Genomic DNA, 16,064 nt, shown 5'->3' on the forward strand with positions numbered 1-16,064 from the left:
TAATTCTCGGCGCTGCCAGTAATTACGCCGCGGGGTATTCAGGGCACAGACCGTGATTACAAGATACCGCAAATAGAAAATAGATTTTTAGAAAATAGACATTGCATGTGAACGAAGCCTAAGTCAGTTTTTTTTTTCACTGTCTGAATCCGCTACATTCACGAGTATGAAACAAGATTTCATTTATATTTCTGAGATCATTCCATCTGTTTTGAAAAAATTTATATTCTTCATATGAGATATACAGAGACCTTTCAGGAAAAATATAACTTTTTGGACTTTCCATGCCCGGCCTGTATCTTTTGCAACGTATTTTATAAGTATATTGTCTATGCTAATAAAATATGGTATTGACATTATTTCTGCAGAGCATGTTGTTGGCTTTACATAAATTATACTCTCTACAAGAGACAAAAATGGATTTTCTCCAGATATTCTTTACTGAACTGCACAGCGAAAATTTTTGGTGGCTTTCATCAAGTTAAATCCCGCCGTCCATATCCTGCACTGGCGTCGACCTCATGATGATAATAATAATATAATGATGATGAAGGAGGCGATGACAATGACTATGGTGATGTCTGCTCACCTGCCGAACCCAAATTATATTAAATTCAACACTGTTTCCTCTTCAGCCTTTAATTATCTTATCTATTTAGCTTAAGGCCTGCGCTTGCTCTGTAATTAAGACTATGCACTTTTAAGTTCGTGAGCTTAATTTGTATGATATAACACGTTATCATTTTCTGTATATTGTTCTTTACTTAAGGCTTACTTAATTAAGCCACAGTTAGCCTACATCGGGCATACTGTCCATTGTCCACTCTCACAAATATGTATAGGCCTAAGAAAAACACCATAAACGGCTGTTAATATTGAAAGTCCAAGTTTTCTATCAAATATTGTCAAAGGTTTAACTCTGAAGGGGGTGAAAAACTTGAAAATTAATTTCTTCCAAGAGAATTAAAAAAATGTATAAAGAAAAAAAAATAATACTCGGTTTCCATATTGAGTCAACCCGCCACGCAGGCCTCACTTTGGGGGGGGGGGGGGGGGGGGGGGAGGGGGGGGGGCATTCATTTTAAGCATCATTTCCACAAGTCTACAAACCGTACCTTCCACATACGCTTTTGAAATATAATAAATATGATGAGTCAATTTACGGTCAAAACCGCTCAATTTAAGCTATTTTGACGCTTTTTACCTCGTATTCTTTGAAGGGAGATGGTCTGGAAATGTCTACTGTTTGTAGACTTATGCAAATGATAAGAACGGACCACTACTTGAGTAAACTTGTAGCAGAAACACTCAGTAGACCCTAATGTCCCGACCACTATTAGAAATAGGCACTGTGTTGGCGCTGTATCATTCTACAGACCCTACTTTTTGTCGTAGTTTTAGTGCTTCCATGTCTCAGCGTGCGATAGTTGCACTTATCTTGTATTGCGACAGTTGGGCAAACTTCTCCCTTAGTAGCTCAACCAAGCAATCCAGACAGCCAGATGTGACGTTGCTGAAATATTTGGTAATAAGACCGTCGTAAATATAGGCCTACTGATCGAGCCTGTTCGCCAAGTGATCAATAATTCCAGTTCTTTGAACGTAAACAATATTTGTTCTTTTTTTTTTTTTGCTTTACACGTTATAAAGATATAAGCTTGGGCAAAATGTTCATTGTTTAAAGAAGAACGACGCCAACAGCGCCTCAATCATGAAGGAAATGCCTTGGTGAAAAAGTCTTCGTTTATACGACCCGGGGTTCTACCTTGTTACAACTAATTGTTTATGAATTGATATTTATTACCATATTTTCCTTTATTGCAATTTAAACACAAGTATAATGGCCTGGGTCCGATAACAATCTGAGAACGTTACACCGGATATTCTCTTGAACTCCGTGGAAACCGTCGGTGTTTCCCCGAACAATTGATGGTAGTGTACAAATATGATTCCGCGAGTAAATCGCCCAAGAAAATTTGAACGGTATGCACTTATTATTTTTGTTAAAAATTTTCAAACTTCTACTGTTGTATTTAAACGAAAATACTTACTGTTTTCCAAACAATGTCAAACTGAAGAATCTACAACACATTGTTTTTACGGCACTATTTGACCGTTGGTCAGGCGCATGAATTTGCTGACGTTTCAATATAAAATTCGAGCACTACTTCCGTTCTCCCCTCACATTTCATATTTCATTGAAATAGGTGTGTTGTGTGATAAGTTCTTTCACACAACCACACAAAAATATTGTTATTATTTACTAAAAACTTTAAAAAATACACAAAAAAATTACAAAATCGAAAAAAACTTTAGAAAAAGGAGAAAAGCAGAGAAACGGAGTTTTATTCGACGACGCAAGGAGTAAACTTAGAAGATCAAAATGAATCCAGCTGCTCAGAGTTATCCTATGGCCTCTCTGTATGTGGGAGATCTCCACCCAGATGTCACAGAGGCCATGTTGTTTGAGAAGTTTTCTACCGCCGGACCAGTGCTGTCGATCCGTGTGTGCCGTGATATGATCACCAGGCGATCCCTTGGCTATGCCTACGTCAACTTTCAACAGCCTGCTGACGGTGAGTAAGACGGTCGAAATTTTCCAATATGGCAGACTGGGTAGCGTTTATTACGTATTGCACAATTTGTGGCTCAGTTTAATTGATTGGGTGTTAAACACCCTTTTAACTAAATTTGATTTCTAGAATAAACCACGAATACATGAATTCTTGCTTAATTTAAAGGTTGTTTCCTATGCCTTACGGTCAGGGCCTTTCCCAGGATTGGGGGTACAAGCCGTCCAAAATTCCCATCTGCAATTTCCAACAAAAATAGGGAGTCCAACATTTCCAAGTGCTGTGACCAGAGGGTTGATGAAAAATAAAAATGTAAAATTAAAGAAAAAAAAAATACATAAAATAAATTTCAAGGGGGGGGGGGGGGGGGGGGAGGCAGCTGGACGGTTTACTGGGAAAAGCCTTGCCTTGATAAATTCAAGTACTTGTATCCTTCAGACTTTGAAATGGGGTGAATGGGTGGGCTGTAAAGATTTTTTTAGGCCATTTTTCAAGAAACATCTTACAATTCCCCAAATCTGCATATTAGTAAGGGGAAAACCTACCCATCTTGTAAGAAAGTTATAAGTTTCTGTTCATAAACCTCATATGGAGCACTGATATTTATAATTGAACAGCTGTGAAGCTCGCAAATACCCATTTAGCATCTTAGAATTGAGAACTTGCTATCTAAATTCTACTGAATTTTTTTTCTAGGGGGTAGTGGGAGTTAACTTTGAAATTCATATTAAACATTAATATAGGGTTGATAATGTTGGTTTAAGGCTTTTTAAAGGGGGGGGGGGCTTTAATAACTCGGCTGATGAGGAGTTTTAAGTGGATTGTTCTTTTGTAATGTATCTAGTCAATACTTCGTTTTTATGCTCAAAGTTTTCTCTTTTTAGCTGAAAGAGCCTTGGATACTATGAACTTTGACACCATCAAGGGACGTCCTATTCGTATTATGTGGTCCCAACGCGATCCATCGCTGCGTCGTTCTGGTGTAGGAAATGTGTTCATCAAGAATCTGGATAAGAGCATCGACAACAAGGCCTTGTATGATACTTTCTCTGCTTTTGGAAACATTTTGTCTTGCAAGGTGAGATGAGTGTCCATAGTTGTACAACAGGGATCAGATCAAACACACACAGAGTTGCACATTTACCTAGTACAAACTGAAAATTTTCCTAATTTAACAAGGTATATGATATCCTTAAAGTGTTCACAGAATAGAAATTTACAATCATGTTTTTAGTCCTAAGTTTCAAGGTTTTGAGTCACTCTCATTGAAGAGATTGGTGGACTTCATTCATTACTATAAAAATTAGATATCTGAAACTTGATAAAGAGCAATTTAATCAAGTTTTGAAAAGGATACGCCTGAATAAGTGAAATTGCCAAAATGTCCAAGAAAAAATTCTTTTTGTTACTTTATAAATGCCAAATGCCCGCCATTTGTTGCATATATAGACCAACTTTATAAGTTCATCCATTCTTTCCAACTACTACTGATAGTGACCAAGTTTCTGAGTCCAAGCTAATCAGTTGCTTCTTCCTGAGGAATTTTGTCTTGAACAGTAGTTAGATATTTTAAAAACAGATAAATAAAAAAATTAGAAGTTGCTTACACCAATACCTACTTCACTATGTGTAAAACTGATTTGAGGTAGACCGAGAGATCCCTATCTTGGCTGGTCTCTTGGTACCTCCTCATTAATGAAAAATGATCTACAAGTGGATTAGTTTCAAGACTTGTCACGCGTGTTTCATTGCTTCTTCTCTAGGGTGCTAAGTATGCTTGATAAAGTGGCGTCATGAATTTATCATCTCTCTCTGTGCCACTTTGTGCCTCTTGATCTGATAAGTAAGACTCAAGTGACTATACCTGGTTAACGAAATGCCCATTTTGTTTTAGATTGTCTCTGATGAAAATGGCTCCAAGGGCTATGGTTTTGTCCACTTTGAGACTGAGGAAGCCGCCTCCAGTGCCATTGAGAAGGTCAATGGGATGTTGTTGAATGGAAAGAAAGTGTAAGTAGTTCTCTCAAGAATTATTTTTCTTAACGCCCACAGATTTGTTATTGAAAGGTATTAGATAAGTACTAATTTTAGATGTTTTTAAAAGAATTAGTTCAGAATATGCCATTCTTGCGTGTTTCATAGATTTACTGCAACAAAAAAGAAGTTACATAACTTTTTGTTGTTTTTTTTTTTTTTTTTTTTGGGGGGGGGGGGGGATTTATGTGTATAACTTGATGGAGTAACAGGGCTAAAATGCAGAACCGGGCCAAATTTTTTTCCTCCAAATAGTTGCCTTCTTTTATCATTCCACAGATTTGTCGGCCGTTTCATCTCCCGCAAGGAAAGGATTGAGGCCCTCGGAGACAGAGTGAAGAAATTCACCAATGTCTACGTCAAGAACTTTGGCGAGGACATGGATGATACCAAGCTGCAGGAGATGTTTGAAAACTACGGCAAAGTCATCAGTGCAAAGGTAGGTCATTTGTAGATATTTTGGGAAGCTTGGGATGCACTGGATAAAATATTGGATACCCCTTTCCAACTTGTTGTTACTATGATTACATGGGTGAAATTAGAGACCTGGTATGTCATTGATTAAGTCAGTTATTATGCAGGAAAAATGCAAGTTACGCTATTTCTTGCTCGGGTTTAAAAACACGGGGGTGTCACATGATAACTTAACAAGCAGGAGAGGCAAATTTACTAAGGATTTGTTTTTGTTGTGATTGTTTTGTTTTGTTTGAACCCCATAAAAAGAACTAAAAGGTGAGATGATTTGGAGTTATAACTTATATCAGCACATGAATTAACAACAAGGTTGTGGTTTCAGGTGATGGTGGACGATTCCAATGGCAAGTCTCGTGGCTTCGGCTTTGTCAGCTTTGAGGACCCTGAAGCCGCGGGTAAAGCTGTGGAAGAACTGAATGGCAAGGAGTTCAGTGGAAGACCCATGTATGCAGGGCGCGCCCAGAAAAAAGTAGAGCGCATCTCTGAACTGAAGGACAGGTTTGAGAAGCTGAAACAGGAGAGGATCAGTCGTTACCAGGGGGTCAACCTGTACGTCAAAAACCTGGATGATGGCATTGACGATGAGAAGCTTCGGAAGGAGTTTTCCCAGTTCGGCACCATCACCAGTGCCCGAGTCATGACTGAGGGTGGTCGAACCCGTGGGTTTGGCTTCGTCTGTTTCAGCTCCCCAGAGGAAGCCACCAGGGCTGTCACTGAGATGAATGGGCGTATTGTTGGGACGAAGCCCCTCTACGTCGCATTGGCACAGAGGAAGGAAGACCGCAAGGCTCACTTGGCATCCCAGTACATGCAACGCATTGCTGGTCTGCGAATGCAACAGATGGGACAGATGTTCCAACCAGGTGGCGCCAGCTACTTTGTCCCCACAATGCCCCAGCAGAGGTTCGCCTACCCTGGGCCTCAAATGGGCCAGATGAGGGCCAACCCACGCTGGCCAGCACAGCAACAGATCAGGACTGCACAGCCTCAAGGTACGTGTGTGTGTGTGTGTGAGAGAGAGAGAGAGAGAGAGAGAGAGAGAGAGAACTGGGGAGGAAGTCATAGAATTGACTTGTGGACTGTTTTAACGAAGGGTTTTAATTTTGACTGGTTGGCCAAATCTGGACTAAGGAGCAAATTTACAACACTGATAGTAAAAGTTTAGTCAATGATTTAAGAATATTACCCTGTGACGAGGTGAATTGCATGAAACATCTCTGCTAAAAAAGATGGTTTTAACTCTAAATTCTCTCTTATTATAGTGATATTGTTGGTCTCCTCTAGGTTTCCAGGCCATGCCAGCTGGCACACAGGTGCGCTCCACAGCTCCTCCACGCGGACCCGCCCAGCAGCAAGTGCGTGCTGCCGTCAATGCACGACCCATCACGGGAGTCCAGGCTGCCCAGCCCCCGCGCCCTGCCATGGCCACCCAACCTAGGCCCAGCTTCAAGTACACTACCACCATGCGCAATCCTCCAGTGCAGGGCCAGATGCAGCAGTCACAGCCAGCACAACAGGTAAAACACATTTCCTATGCCAGCTTTGTTGGTACAATTTGGAAGGGAATTGGGGGCGTAAAATTTAGGTCCCCTGAAGTTTCACATGGCAGTGTAACAGGTCCCCTCAATTTTTTACATGACATTGAAAAATGACCTCACTGTTAAATTTGAATGCAAATGGAGTTTCACTACATCCAGCTGACATTTGTTGGCATGTTTGCAAAAAATTGTTACCCTTTCTTTGTTTTAATTCCAGATATATGAAATAGAAGGTTTGTTATAATTGTCTATTTATGCTAATGGTTTCTTTGTCACAGATGCCCCAACAGGCTGTGCATGTTCCCGGACAGGAAGCTCTCACCACTGCCATGTTGGCCGCTGCTGCACCCCAGGAGCAGAAACAGATGTTGGGCGAGCGCCTCTTCCCTCTGATCCAGAACATGTACCCAGACTTGGCGGGTAAAATCACTGGAATGTTGCTGGAGATTGACAACTCTGAGCTTCTCCACATGTTGGAGTCCAGAGAGTCCCTCAAGGCCAAGGTGAGTGGAGAGAAAGATTGGGTGGGGGTATGCTGAATATTTGCATTTTTCCCCCCGCTCATGGATGGTAGTAGGCATAGATGGTAATAATTCAGTTCTGCATTCATACATCTGGAAATGGAACTTGTAAAGGTTTTAAGAAGGGTTCAGAGTAAGTTTTAAGTTCAGGGGAGGGGGTGGGGTGAGTACACTTCACAAGTATAGGAGGTTTTGCCATAATTTGTCACCTTATAACTGGGATTATCATCCATCACCAAGAAGTCTGATATAAGGCAATTTTCTTTTTGTGTTTGCTGAAACTAACACTGCCCAGCTGAAATCTAAGGGTAGCTTGAAGAAATGAATTGTTTAAACTGCCCCAAAACTTGAGCAAAGCCGACATTGAAAAAGCTTCTTGTATCACTCTTTTGTTTACAAAGGAAATGTCGTTGTTCTTCAGGTCGAGGAAGCCGTTGCCGTGTTGCAGGCTCACCAAGCCAAAGAAGCAGCTGGAGCCCCAGCTGGACAGTTACCCAAAATGTAATGCTAAAACTCCCCAAAAGATGGCACCACTCGCTCCTCCCCAAGCAAGATGAGCAGATCAGAATCCAGATAGTGTGAAGGCACTGTATGCTGTTGGCTTGTGAAGACCTGTGGAGAGCACTGGGAGTGGGCACAGTCCATCTGGGATGAAAAAATATCCGAAAAAATGACATAAAAATCAGAAAAACTGAGAACTACTGTATTATAAAAACTTTTGAAACTTAATGTTAATTATTATTATGAATTCATAATTATATTTATTATTTTTTTTGCAACTTTTCCTTTTTAAGTACAACAAGCTGAGACGTCATGAAAAGAACAACAGAAGAACACATGATACCAAAAACTACAATAAAAACAGTAAAACTATTACTGTCATAGTAGAATAGGAAACTTAAAAGAAAAAATGTCAAGAAGCAGCTACAAATATTGAAAAATAAACAAAAAAAATAGCAAAAATGTTTTAAAAAAAGAAAAAATCAGTTTTTCTTGTATCATTTTAAAGTTAAACAGTAGTGACCATTAAGTTATATAACCTCAACTGCTGTCACGTGTTGGTCTGACAGAATAGAAAAGAAAAGACTACAATAACAATAAAAAATAAAAATTGCAGAAAAATAACAAAATATGGTGGAAGTGGTAAGATTCAGGGCAAATTTCTTTTTTTATTGGAGGCAGACTTGCCCTTGTTAGACTGTTACTCAAATTGAGCTAAATCTTAACTTTTGAAAAATATGAGAAAAGAAAAGAACACAACTTTATTTGGATTGCAAAAGTTTCAATATGCATTTTCTACAACTCCTGTATATAATGCACGTTGTATTGAAGGTTTCGGACACATTTACCCCAAGTTTCACAGGTTCATGGAAACCCAATTCCCTCCTTTCACCATGCTTGTGTTACTAAAAGAAGGCAGAGGTATATTGGTGGCAGGTGAGGGGTTTTTCTGACACCTGTGAGACTTTGGGTACGAGTATGCTCTGTATATAAAGTTGAGTTTTCAATTTCCTGATTTGTGTTCTTGTTGACTGCAGCCTGTTACTCTTGTTTTGGTTGGAAGAAAAAAACTTATTGCTCTTGTTGAATAAAAATCTCCGCTCTGAACTAGTTTTTGAGTTTTCTCTGATTGTGATTTTTAGAAGGAAAATTGACACTGGGGGGTTACTTTATTGACTTAGTTCATAGGTATAATGCTCATGGAGTTTCTATATTTGGGCACTTAATTTACCATAATTATATTGGTGTGTGTGCTACAGGTGACCTTTATTTGTCAAGTTGTACTTGGTTGTTCAGCTAACTAATGGGTGGCTTTGTTTGGTGAAAAGGCATGCTTTCAAAAATCTGCACGATGGATTACTTTGACAGATGCCTGGACAAATTTGTTTGTTTTAAGGGATGTATAAAAGAATTTCTACAGAACAAGTCAATTAATTTTCAAAAAAAAAAAAAAAAAAAAAAAAAAAAATTGTGAAGATTGATTTTATGTAGCAGGGTGTTAGATATATTCTTTCTCGTTAAGACATTTTAAATGCTCAAATTACATGATTAAAAAAATGGACATTACAAAACTTTTAAACCACCTAATGATGGTCTTCCCAGTTCCACATGCACCATTGCTGCAGGGGCCTAGCAATTAAACTTCGGAGCCAAGATTTAATGGTGCGTGTGGAGGGGGGGGGGGGGGGGGGGATCATCGGGAATCAGCAGCATTGCTTTTCAAGTGGATCAGTTAGTACTCAGATCATCTATTCTGAATGGTACCTGTGACTTTTTTAGAGTCCTGCAGGATTCCTACAGAGCCCCAGAGAGTCCAAAAGGAAGGGCTATGGGAAATTTTCATGGTAGAAAATATAAAATAAAATAATATATTCTTTTATCGGACACCCTTGGCTGCATTTTATCTGATGCTTTTATTGCACAAATATATTTTACAACACAATTTATGAAACCATTCTTTCACCTCACAGCTATGTATTGAGGCATAAAGAGTTACTGCATCTAAAATTCCCCACAGTCTGGAAATTCTCCAAATTATCTTGAAATCACTCATTATGATAACTGTTAAGTAGTCTGTATATTGGTATTTAATGTCATGTGGACTGCCTTGAGCATTTTTTTCAGTCATGTGGCTAATCTTAGTAACTAAAATCACTTTTTAAGTCAAATAAAAAGTGCCCTTGTAGAAATTAAAATTACGAGAACAATAAAACAATTAATTATGATATAAAAATACAACATATTTTCCACCTTTCATTAGTAAATAACTCCAAAGCTTTGTGAGGATTTATGTGGTACTTGGCTTTGACCTTTATCACAACACTATCTGTTTCACATCATTTTTACTGACCTGAACATAAAATTATGCAACAGGGTAATCTTCAGTTTCACAAGTTTACTTCCAAATGTTTGTACCAATCAAAATTAATTTGGTAATTGGCCATGCAGAGCACAGGGCCCTGTTTTGAAGACTCTTTCATGTAATGTTATTAAGTTGTCAATTTCTCAAAATGGTGCAATACAGGAGACTGCCTCGATGCCATTTTTGTCCTGGGTTTACAGAACGTTCACTTACGCTGAGTTTCTGTGGCTTCTGGGCACTTGCATCTTTATCAGTATCAATGCATTTTGGGTTAAAATAAAGTGTCCTGGGTAATGCTGATTTAGGGTCAAAACTATGGAACTCAGGGCAACTAAGATTATATGCTGGCTACAGGGAGCTAGTTGTTAGCACCTTGAAACTCAAGTTGACAAAGGGAATGCTGTGTGAAGTGAAGTTGTTGTCAGTGCCTTTGAAATCAGGGTGCAGCAGTCTGTATGACTACCTTGTCTTTCAAAAGTTTCCTATACAGTGATATATATTTGGCTGCAGCAGTTGTTTTGGGTACAATCATCTTAGCACAGAATTCCGTCCTGTTGCTGGCACAAGGAAGACATTTGTCCAGTCCCATGTACTGCAGAAAGCCGAGAACAAAGTCATAGCAGTTGTGGTGGGTGTCATTATACCTGAAACATATGAAAACACCCTGAATTTCAGAGGCTACTTGAAACTTGACCCAATCTATTGAAGAATTAAAAAGACTGGAATGAGTGATTTGTTCAGAAATATACATTCCTATACACAATTTTAATAATTTCACAAGAAAGATAATTGTGACTCCTTCTCTTCCGCTCCCTCCTCACTGTATCTCTTTTTCCCTCCCTTCCTCTCCCTTTATTGCACTCTCTCTCTCTCTACTTTTCTCTCTCTCTCTCACACAAGTACCTTTCTGCTGTCCACTGTTGCTGCATAGCCCACTGTTCCAGTCTGATATTCCATGTGTGACTCCACATAGTGTCATTGGCCTGGATGACCGGTATGGTCAGTGTTTCTGTGGATGTCCAGGTGGGAGAGTGGACATGAAGTCCCCCTTCATCATAGTCATACACTGAACCTGGATATGAGAAAATTATAAAAACGTTGGTAAAGCAGAATTTCTCACAGGTTGAGAAACCTTGCATCATTGGATGAATTAATCAAAAGTTATTTCATATTGTACAGTAATACATGGGTGAAAGTTGTAAAAAGTGAAAATCCCTAAACATAGCAAGCAATTTCTCATCACAATTAGACCACATCAAAAAACTATCAAAATGAAGACTGAAATCTGGCATAATCCTAAAAACTTTCACCCAAGGCAATATAATTAAACTTGGAAAAAAAAAAAGAAAAACACTTTTACTTGTAAAAGAGCCAGGAAAAATGTTAATATACTCCAGTATTTTGTTTCAGCTTCTAAAAAATACATTGCTTTAGACGGTGTCAGTATCTCCCGTTAGACTCCACTTTACATTTTAATGTTAAAAACAAGAACATTTCAAAAAACAAGACAATAGTCATTTGTATTTTACCTTTTGTATTTGTAATGCCTACATGCAGGTTAGAGGAGTTGGTGTAGTCCCTGAAATAAGCAATAATTTAAATCAATATCATCACCACACCAATCTTTTAGTACATATTTCATGGAACTTTGTGGTAATTTGTGTGTGCTCGGACTTTTTTGCTCTGGTTATATGTAAACAAATATGCAAGCAACCAAGGTGGTTTAACATTTGATCGGCATCCAGAACTTACAACAATTTTACAAAGTTTCAATATATAAACATGTAGTACTAGTAAACAATAACACAGACAAATACATTTACATTGACACTCAATTTTTACACTATGGTAATGAAATTTCATTTTTACATATTCTAAAGCTTATTAATCATTGTGAAACTGAAAAATAATTATATTTAGATTTATGAATCTTTACCTTAATAAGAAAACTTATTGAAAAGTTCACGTGAAATGAGAGGGGGTGGCCCTAAATTGAGCAATACACCAAAATACACTGGAAATTTAGGGACACCCAGTGAGAGGGGCATCACCACTTCCAAAATTTTAGGTACTGTATGTGCATGACAGTACGTACCCCTGGGCCCTGACCTGTACTAGACTAGTAGCTACAGTAGTACATGTATACCATAGTATAAACCGCTTACCTGAGAAACGAACCGTGTGTAGGCCTAATGACAACGCTGCAAGGTGATTTTATTGCACACTGAAACGGGTACGTCAGTCGAAACGGAGGGATGAGCATCTGAGTTGTCTGCAAGTCCCTACTGCACAGCGGGCAGTGATTGGGGAGCGACAGACACAAAATATTCTTGTCTCTGCTACAGTGCTGGAAACAAAATATTGGGTGGTCTTCTTCCATTCCGCGACCGGTGTTGCGCAGCCTCTAAGATGAAATGATACAGGTCGCTATAAACTTTGGAATTAATTCACATTTTCAGAGACCAACAGGATAAATATTGATCGATGTTTACATTTCGCTTCTCACGTTGTTTACGCGGAAGTAGATTCGGGTTGTCGATGGGTACATTTAATGTCGTAATCTGAACAAGAACACACCCTTTATGTCATAATCTTCCGAGTTTATATTTTTAATTATGTTAAGTATAAAATGATTTGTAAGTAGTCTTTTATTGCATTAATTTTCGTGTGAATATCTAATGCTACCATTTTCCTTCAGTCATCGTTCATTTTTAGTACCGATCAATTGTCGTAATAGCTGTGCGCATTGCCCTCCAAAAGCAACGACCATATGCGCAGCTTCTCTTTTAAACCTCAATGAAAGTTTTCATTGACAGGAAAAAATATCTCAACTGTGGAAACCATGACAATATATTCATTTCAGAAGAGAAAAGCAATAACTATGAATGCTCGTCCATATGTGGTCGAAATAAAGGGTAAGTAGACGATGTGATTATTATTATGGCAGCTTCTTTGTCAAATGGTGAGTCGAGCAGTGCAGTACTGTACACTGTTTGGCAAAACTCTTCAAAAAGCAAAAAGAAAGAAGTTGAACAAATTTTAATATCAGTTTTACCTTTCTGAAGTTATGAAAGTTCGTTAAACTTTTATCATTAATAACGCTATTTATAACGTTAGAGCTATTTATATCGTCTGTAGCAACTGAATAGCTCCCATCATACAATGTTTACATTTTTTACTACTCATTGATCAGTACAAATGATTAGTCAGCCAACAAAAATATATTTTCCTTTTTTAAAATATTTTGATTATTTCAGGATCAGCCTTTGTTATCAGAATGAGAAGTATGACGTAGAAGTTCCAAAAGGAGGAGGATAACAGTGATTGACAAACTAATTTTTTGTTTCTATTACACATTCCATTGAACAAAAGATCTGACCAGTATGCACATTTTGTTTACATCAAATATGATTTGATGGATAAGGAGCTGATATATTTTTAGAAAAGAAAGGATTTTTTAAACAAAGTTTTATTTATATAATTAGCATTATATTAATATGAACATAATCACAATGTCATTGATCTCACACAAACTCGTAATACCAGGTTTCGGGACCAATTCACTAACTTGCAGAAACCACAAAACTATTTTAACAAAACTTCTTTTTATATTATACATCCTGACAAATTTTGTCATACCATGTACATATACTCAAGTTAGCTGTGTGAGTAATCCATCGGGGAGTGGATTGACGGAGTGGAGGGATTCGCCAAAGAATTTCAGTGTGGTATGGGCTGTTACGGATGTTTGCCAGACTCTGATGGCATGCTATGGTCTCCCAGGAGAGGAAGGGTACCTCACACAGTTATGTCCATTAGAAATACAGGAAGGGGACTCGGTATTCCTCCTCCCAGACCCCTCCCCGATATTCCAGATGAAGATCGGTCAAGTGACAGAGAGTGAGTTTATTAATTGTCCCACAGGGGGTCACCCCATGGAGAGAATGGTCATGGCAACGGTCACTAGAGAGGTGACTAAAATACCACAGAGATTTCTCTCACCTGGTATTAATTTATTTGCGCAGGTGCCCAATGGGTTTATAGCATTCTATGGCTGTGTGTTCGGACTACGAGTCAATGTGACCGTTAAAAGTAACGTTTGTGTTTCACCATCGGGTCAAACTTGCACTGGTAATGGACGTTGTGTGACTCGCAGGCTCGAACAAGACTACACATGTCTTTGTGAGACTGGATATAGAGGGCAGCACTGTGATGAGTATAATGCATGCGCGAGTGCGCCGTGCTCTAGAGGTGGCACATGTATTGATGTAGGGCAAGGTTTAGAGGGGAGTGACTTTGTCTGCCAGTGTCTACCACAGTATACAGGTAATATATCTTTATTGGAAAATATTGACATTTGCTATTTATTTATTTATTTATTTATTTATTTATTTATAAAGATTCATTGATATGTGCATTATCTGTTTATAAATTTATTTGTTTTCAATTCTCATTTTGGCAAAATTAAATTATCCCTTTTTTCTTTTTCTTCCCACCAATTGGGCAATATTTTTTAAATTTTATTATTGAAAAAAAAATTCACATCCACCAAGGATGCAATGTGTTTGCCCATGCTGGTTTTTTAGTTGAAAGCCAACTCAAAAAATTTTAAATAATAATTAATAATAGTGAGGATTGATCTACCTTAATTTTCTAGTTGGATACATAATGCTTTGGGTAAATATATAATGTTATCACTATGCCAACAAGCTAATCCAGCTATTAATTCATGTTCTACAGATACCCTATTCACACTACTCTCATTTATCGGGATAAGTTGCGAATTAGGTCACAATTTTAGAATTTATCTCTTTTGCATTCTATATTTGATAATGTTATCTGTACATGCTAGAGGGGGGTTACATCTTTTGAGTAAACAAGGCTTATACAGGGGCACACGCTGAGATAAATGCTATCTTTAAGATTATTGCAATGTCAAATCATGAAATGCTTATTTAAGATGGAACTAGTATGTTTTACTAGTCTAAGAATTTTAGAATGTGCAGTTGTTTATTTTAGAAGATAATTTTCAAATGTTAAATTTTAATCTTTGTATTGCACACACTGTCACTGTGCTGAGATGATTGTGGAGCGTGGTTTCAAAGAACTTTCTTTCTTTCTTTATTATTATTATTATTATTATTATTATTATTATTATTATTATTAATTTTATTATTATTATTCCCCCAGGGTCCATGTGTGAAAACGTGCTAGGGGCATGTACCTCAGGTATATGTAACAATGGCACATGTGTCACCGTGTCACCAGGTGTCTATCGCTGTCAGTGTCACCCTGGATATACAGGTAAGAACTGGCTCCTTAGACACCTTGATTGGTTATTAATGAATCTATAAAACACAAAATGGCTTAAGTTGATAAAACCATCTTAGTCTGCCATAATCTTGAAAACCCCAGTCACATCGAGTACTGGTACTTAATTTAAAGCAATAAAAAATTGCTATTATATGTTTCATTTCTCTATGAAAGAAGACAGTTAATTATTACCTTACTGAATCTATCACACATAATACAGAGCTAATGGTTTGTAATCTGATATATTTCTCTATTAATTTTATTTCTTTCTAAATGTTATGATATGATAAAGGTAGGTAGATTTCTTATATTCATTAATCTCTATAAAATTATAAGTTATTTATGCTATCATGTGATTTAATAGACAGCTTGTTATTCTTTTATTGTATTATATAATCTGATTCATTTTCATTATTCATTTTTGAAAATTTTTTTATGATATCATATAACCTTATAGACATCTTCTCATTCTTTTATTTATCTTTATTTATTTTATTTACGTTACCTACAGGCTCCAATTGCGACTCTCTGCACAGCAATTGCAGCAGCTCTCCATGCCAGCATGGCGCAACATGTCATGATTTTTTCCTCGGCTATTCCTGCTCCTGTGTTCCGGGATTTACAGGTGTCTTCATGCTGTCTTTATGTTGTATGTGCTGAGGGTGCGATCACAAGGACACGCCTCCTCTTGTTTCCAAAGTACTCGATGGCATATAATCACCAGCTTTTCTGTATTCTTCTCAACACC

The 16,064-nt window shown here is 37.8% G+C and overlaps 3 protein-coding genes across 7 annotated transcripts in view; 2 read left to right on the forward strand and 1 right to left on the reverse strand.

Moving 5' to 3' along the window:
• The first annotated feature begins 2,168 nt into the window (after window positions 1–2,168).
• Window positions 2,169–8,748, forward strand: LOC106168552 (polyadenylate-binding protein 4-like). Its single transcript, XM_013547661.3, has 8 exons — window positions 2,169–2,576; window positions 3,458–3,651; window positions 4,468–4,583; window positions 4,887–5,046; window positions 5,404–6,073; window positions 6,366–6,598; window positions 6,898–7,122; window positions 7,562–8,748. Exons 1-8 carry the CDS (start codon window positions 2,384–2,386, stop codon window positions 7,643–7,645), a joined length of 1,875 nt encoding a protein of 624 aa, XP_013403115.1. The 5' UTR covers window positions 2,169–2,383; the 3' UTR covers window positions 7,646–8,748.
• A 787-nt stretch (window positions 8,749–9,535) lies between these two features.
• Window positions 9,536–12,550, reverse strand: LOC106165310 (MKRN2 opposite strand protein). The gene is made up of 4 exons (XM_013543473.3): window positions 12,169–12,550; window positions 11,533–11,582; window positions 10,907–11,075; window positions 9,536–10,647 (listed from the first exon to the last, which is right to left on the reverse strand). The coding sequence occupies exons 1-4, from the start codon at window positions 12,381–12,383 to the stop codon at window positions 10,440–10,442; spliced, it is 642 nt and encodes a 213-aa protein (XP_013398927.3). The 5' UTR covers window positions 12,384–12,550; the 3' UTR covers window positions 9,536–10,439.
• A 182-nt stretch (window positions 12,551–12,732) lies between these two features.
• The window catches only part of LOC106168527 (uncharacterized), a 49,565-nt gene continuing 46,233 nt past the window's right edge, over window positions 12,733–16,064 (forward strand). For 4 of the 5 annotated variants that reach the window (XM_086994269.1, XM_086994270.1, XM_086994272.1 and 1 more), the window contains exons 1-4: window positions 12,733–12,918; window positions 13,261–14,329; window positions 15,194–15,307; window positions 15,828–15,941. In XM_086994269.1, the coding sequence (XP_086850395.1) occupies window positions 13,501–14,329; window positions 15,194–15,307; window positions 15,828–15,941 (1,057 nt within the window). In that variant the 5' untranslated portion in view covers window positions 12,733–12,918; window positions 13,261–13,500. The remainder of the gene's footprint in view (window positions 12,919–13,260; window positions 14,330–15,193; window positions 15,308–15,827; window positions 15,942–16,064) is intronic. The other variant, XM_086994271.1, reaches the window with a different exon arrangement.

The sequence above is a fragment of the Lingula anatina genome, chromosome 8 (assembly GCF_051362555.1).
Source record: "Lingula anatina isolate TDL-2025a chromosome 8, LinAna3.0, whole genome shotgun sequence".
Taxonomy (NCBI): domain Eukaryota; kingdom Metazoa; phylum Brachiopoda; class Lingulata; order Lingulida; family Lingulidae; genus Lingula; species Lingula anatina.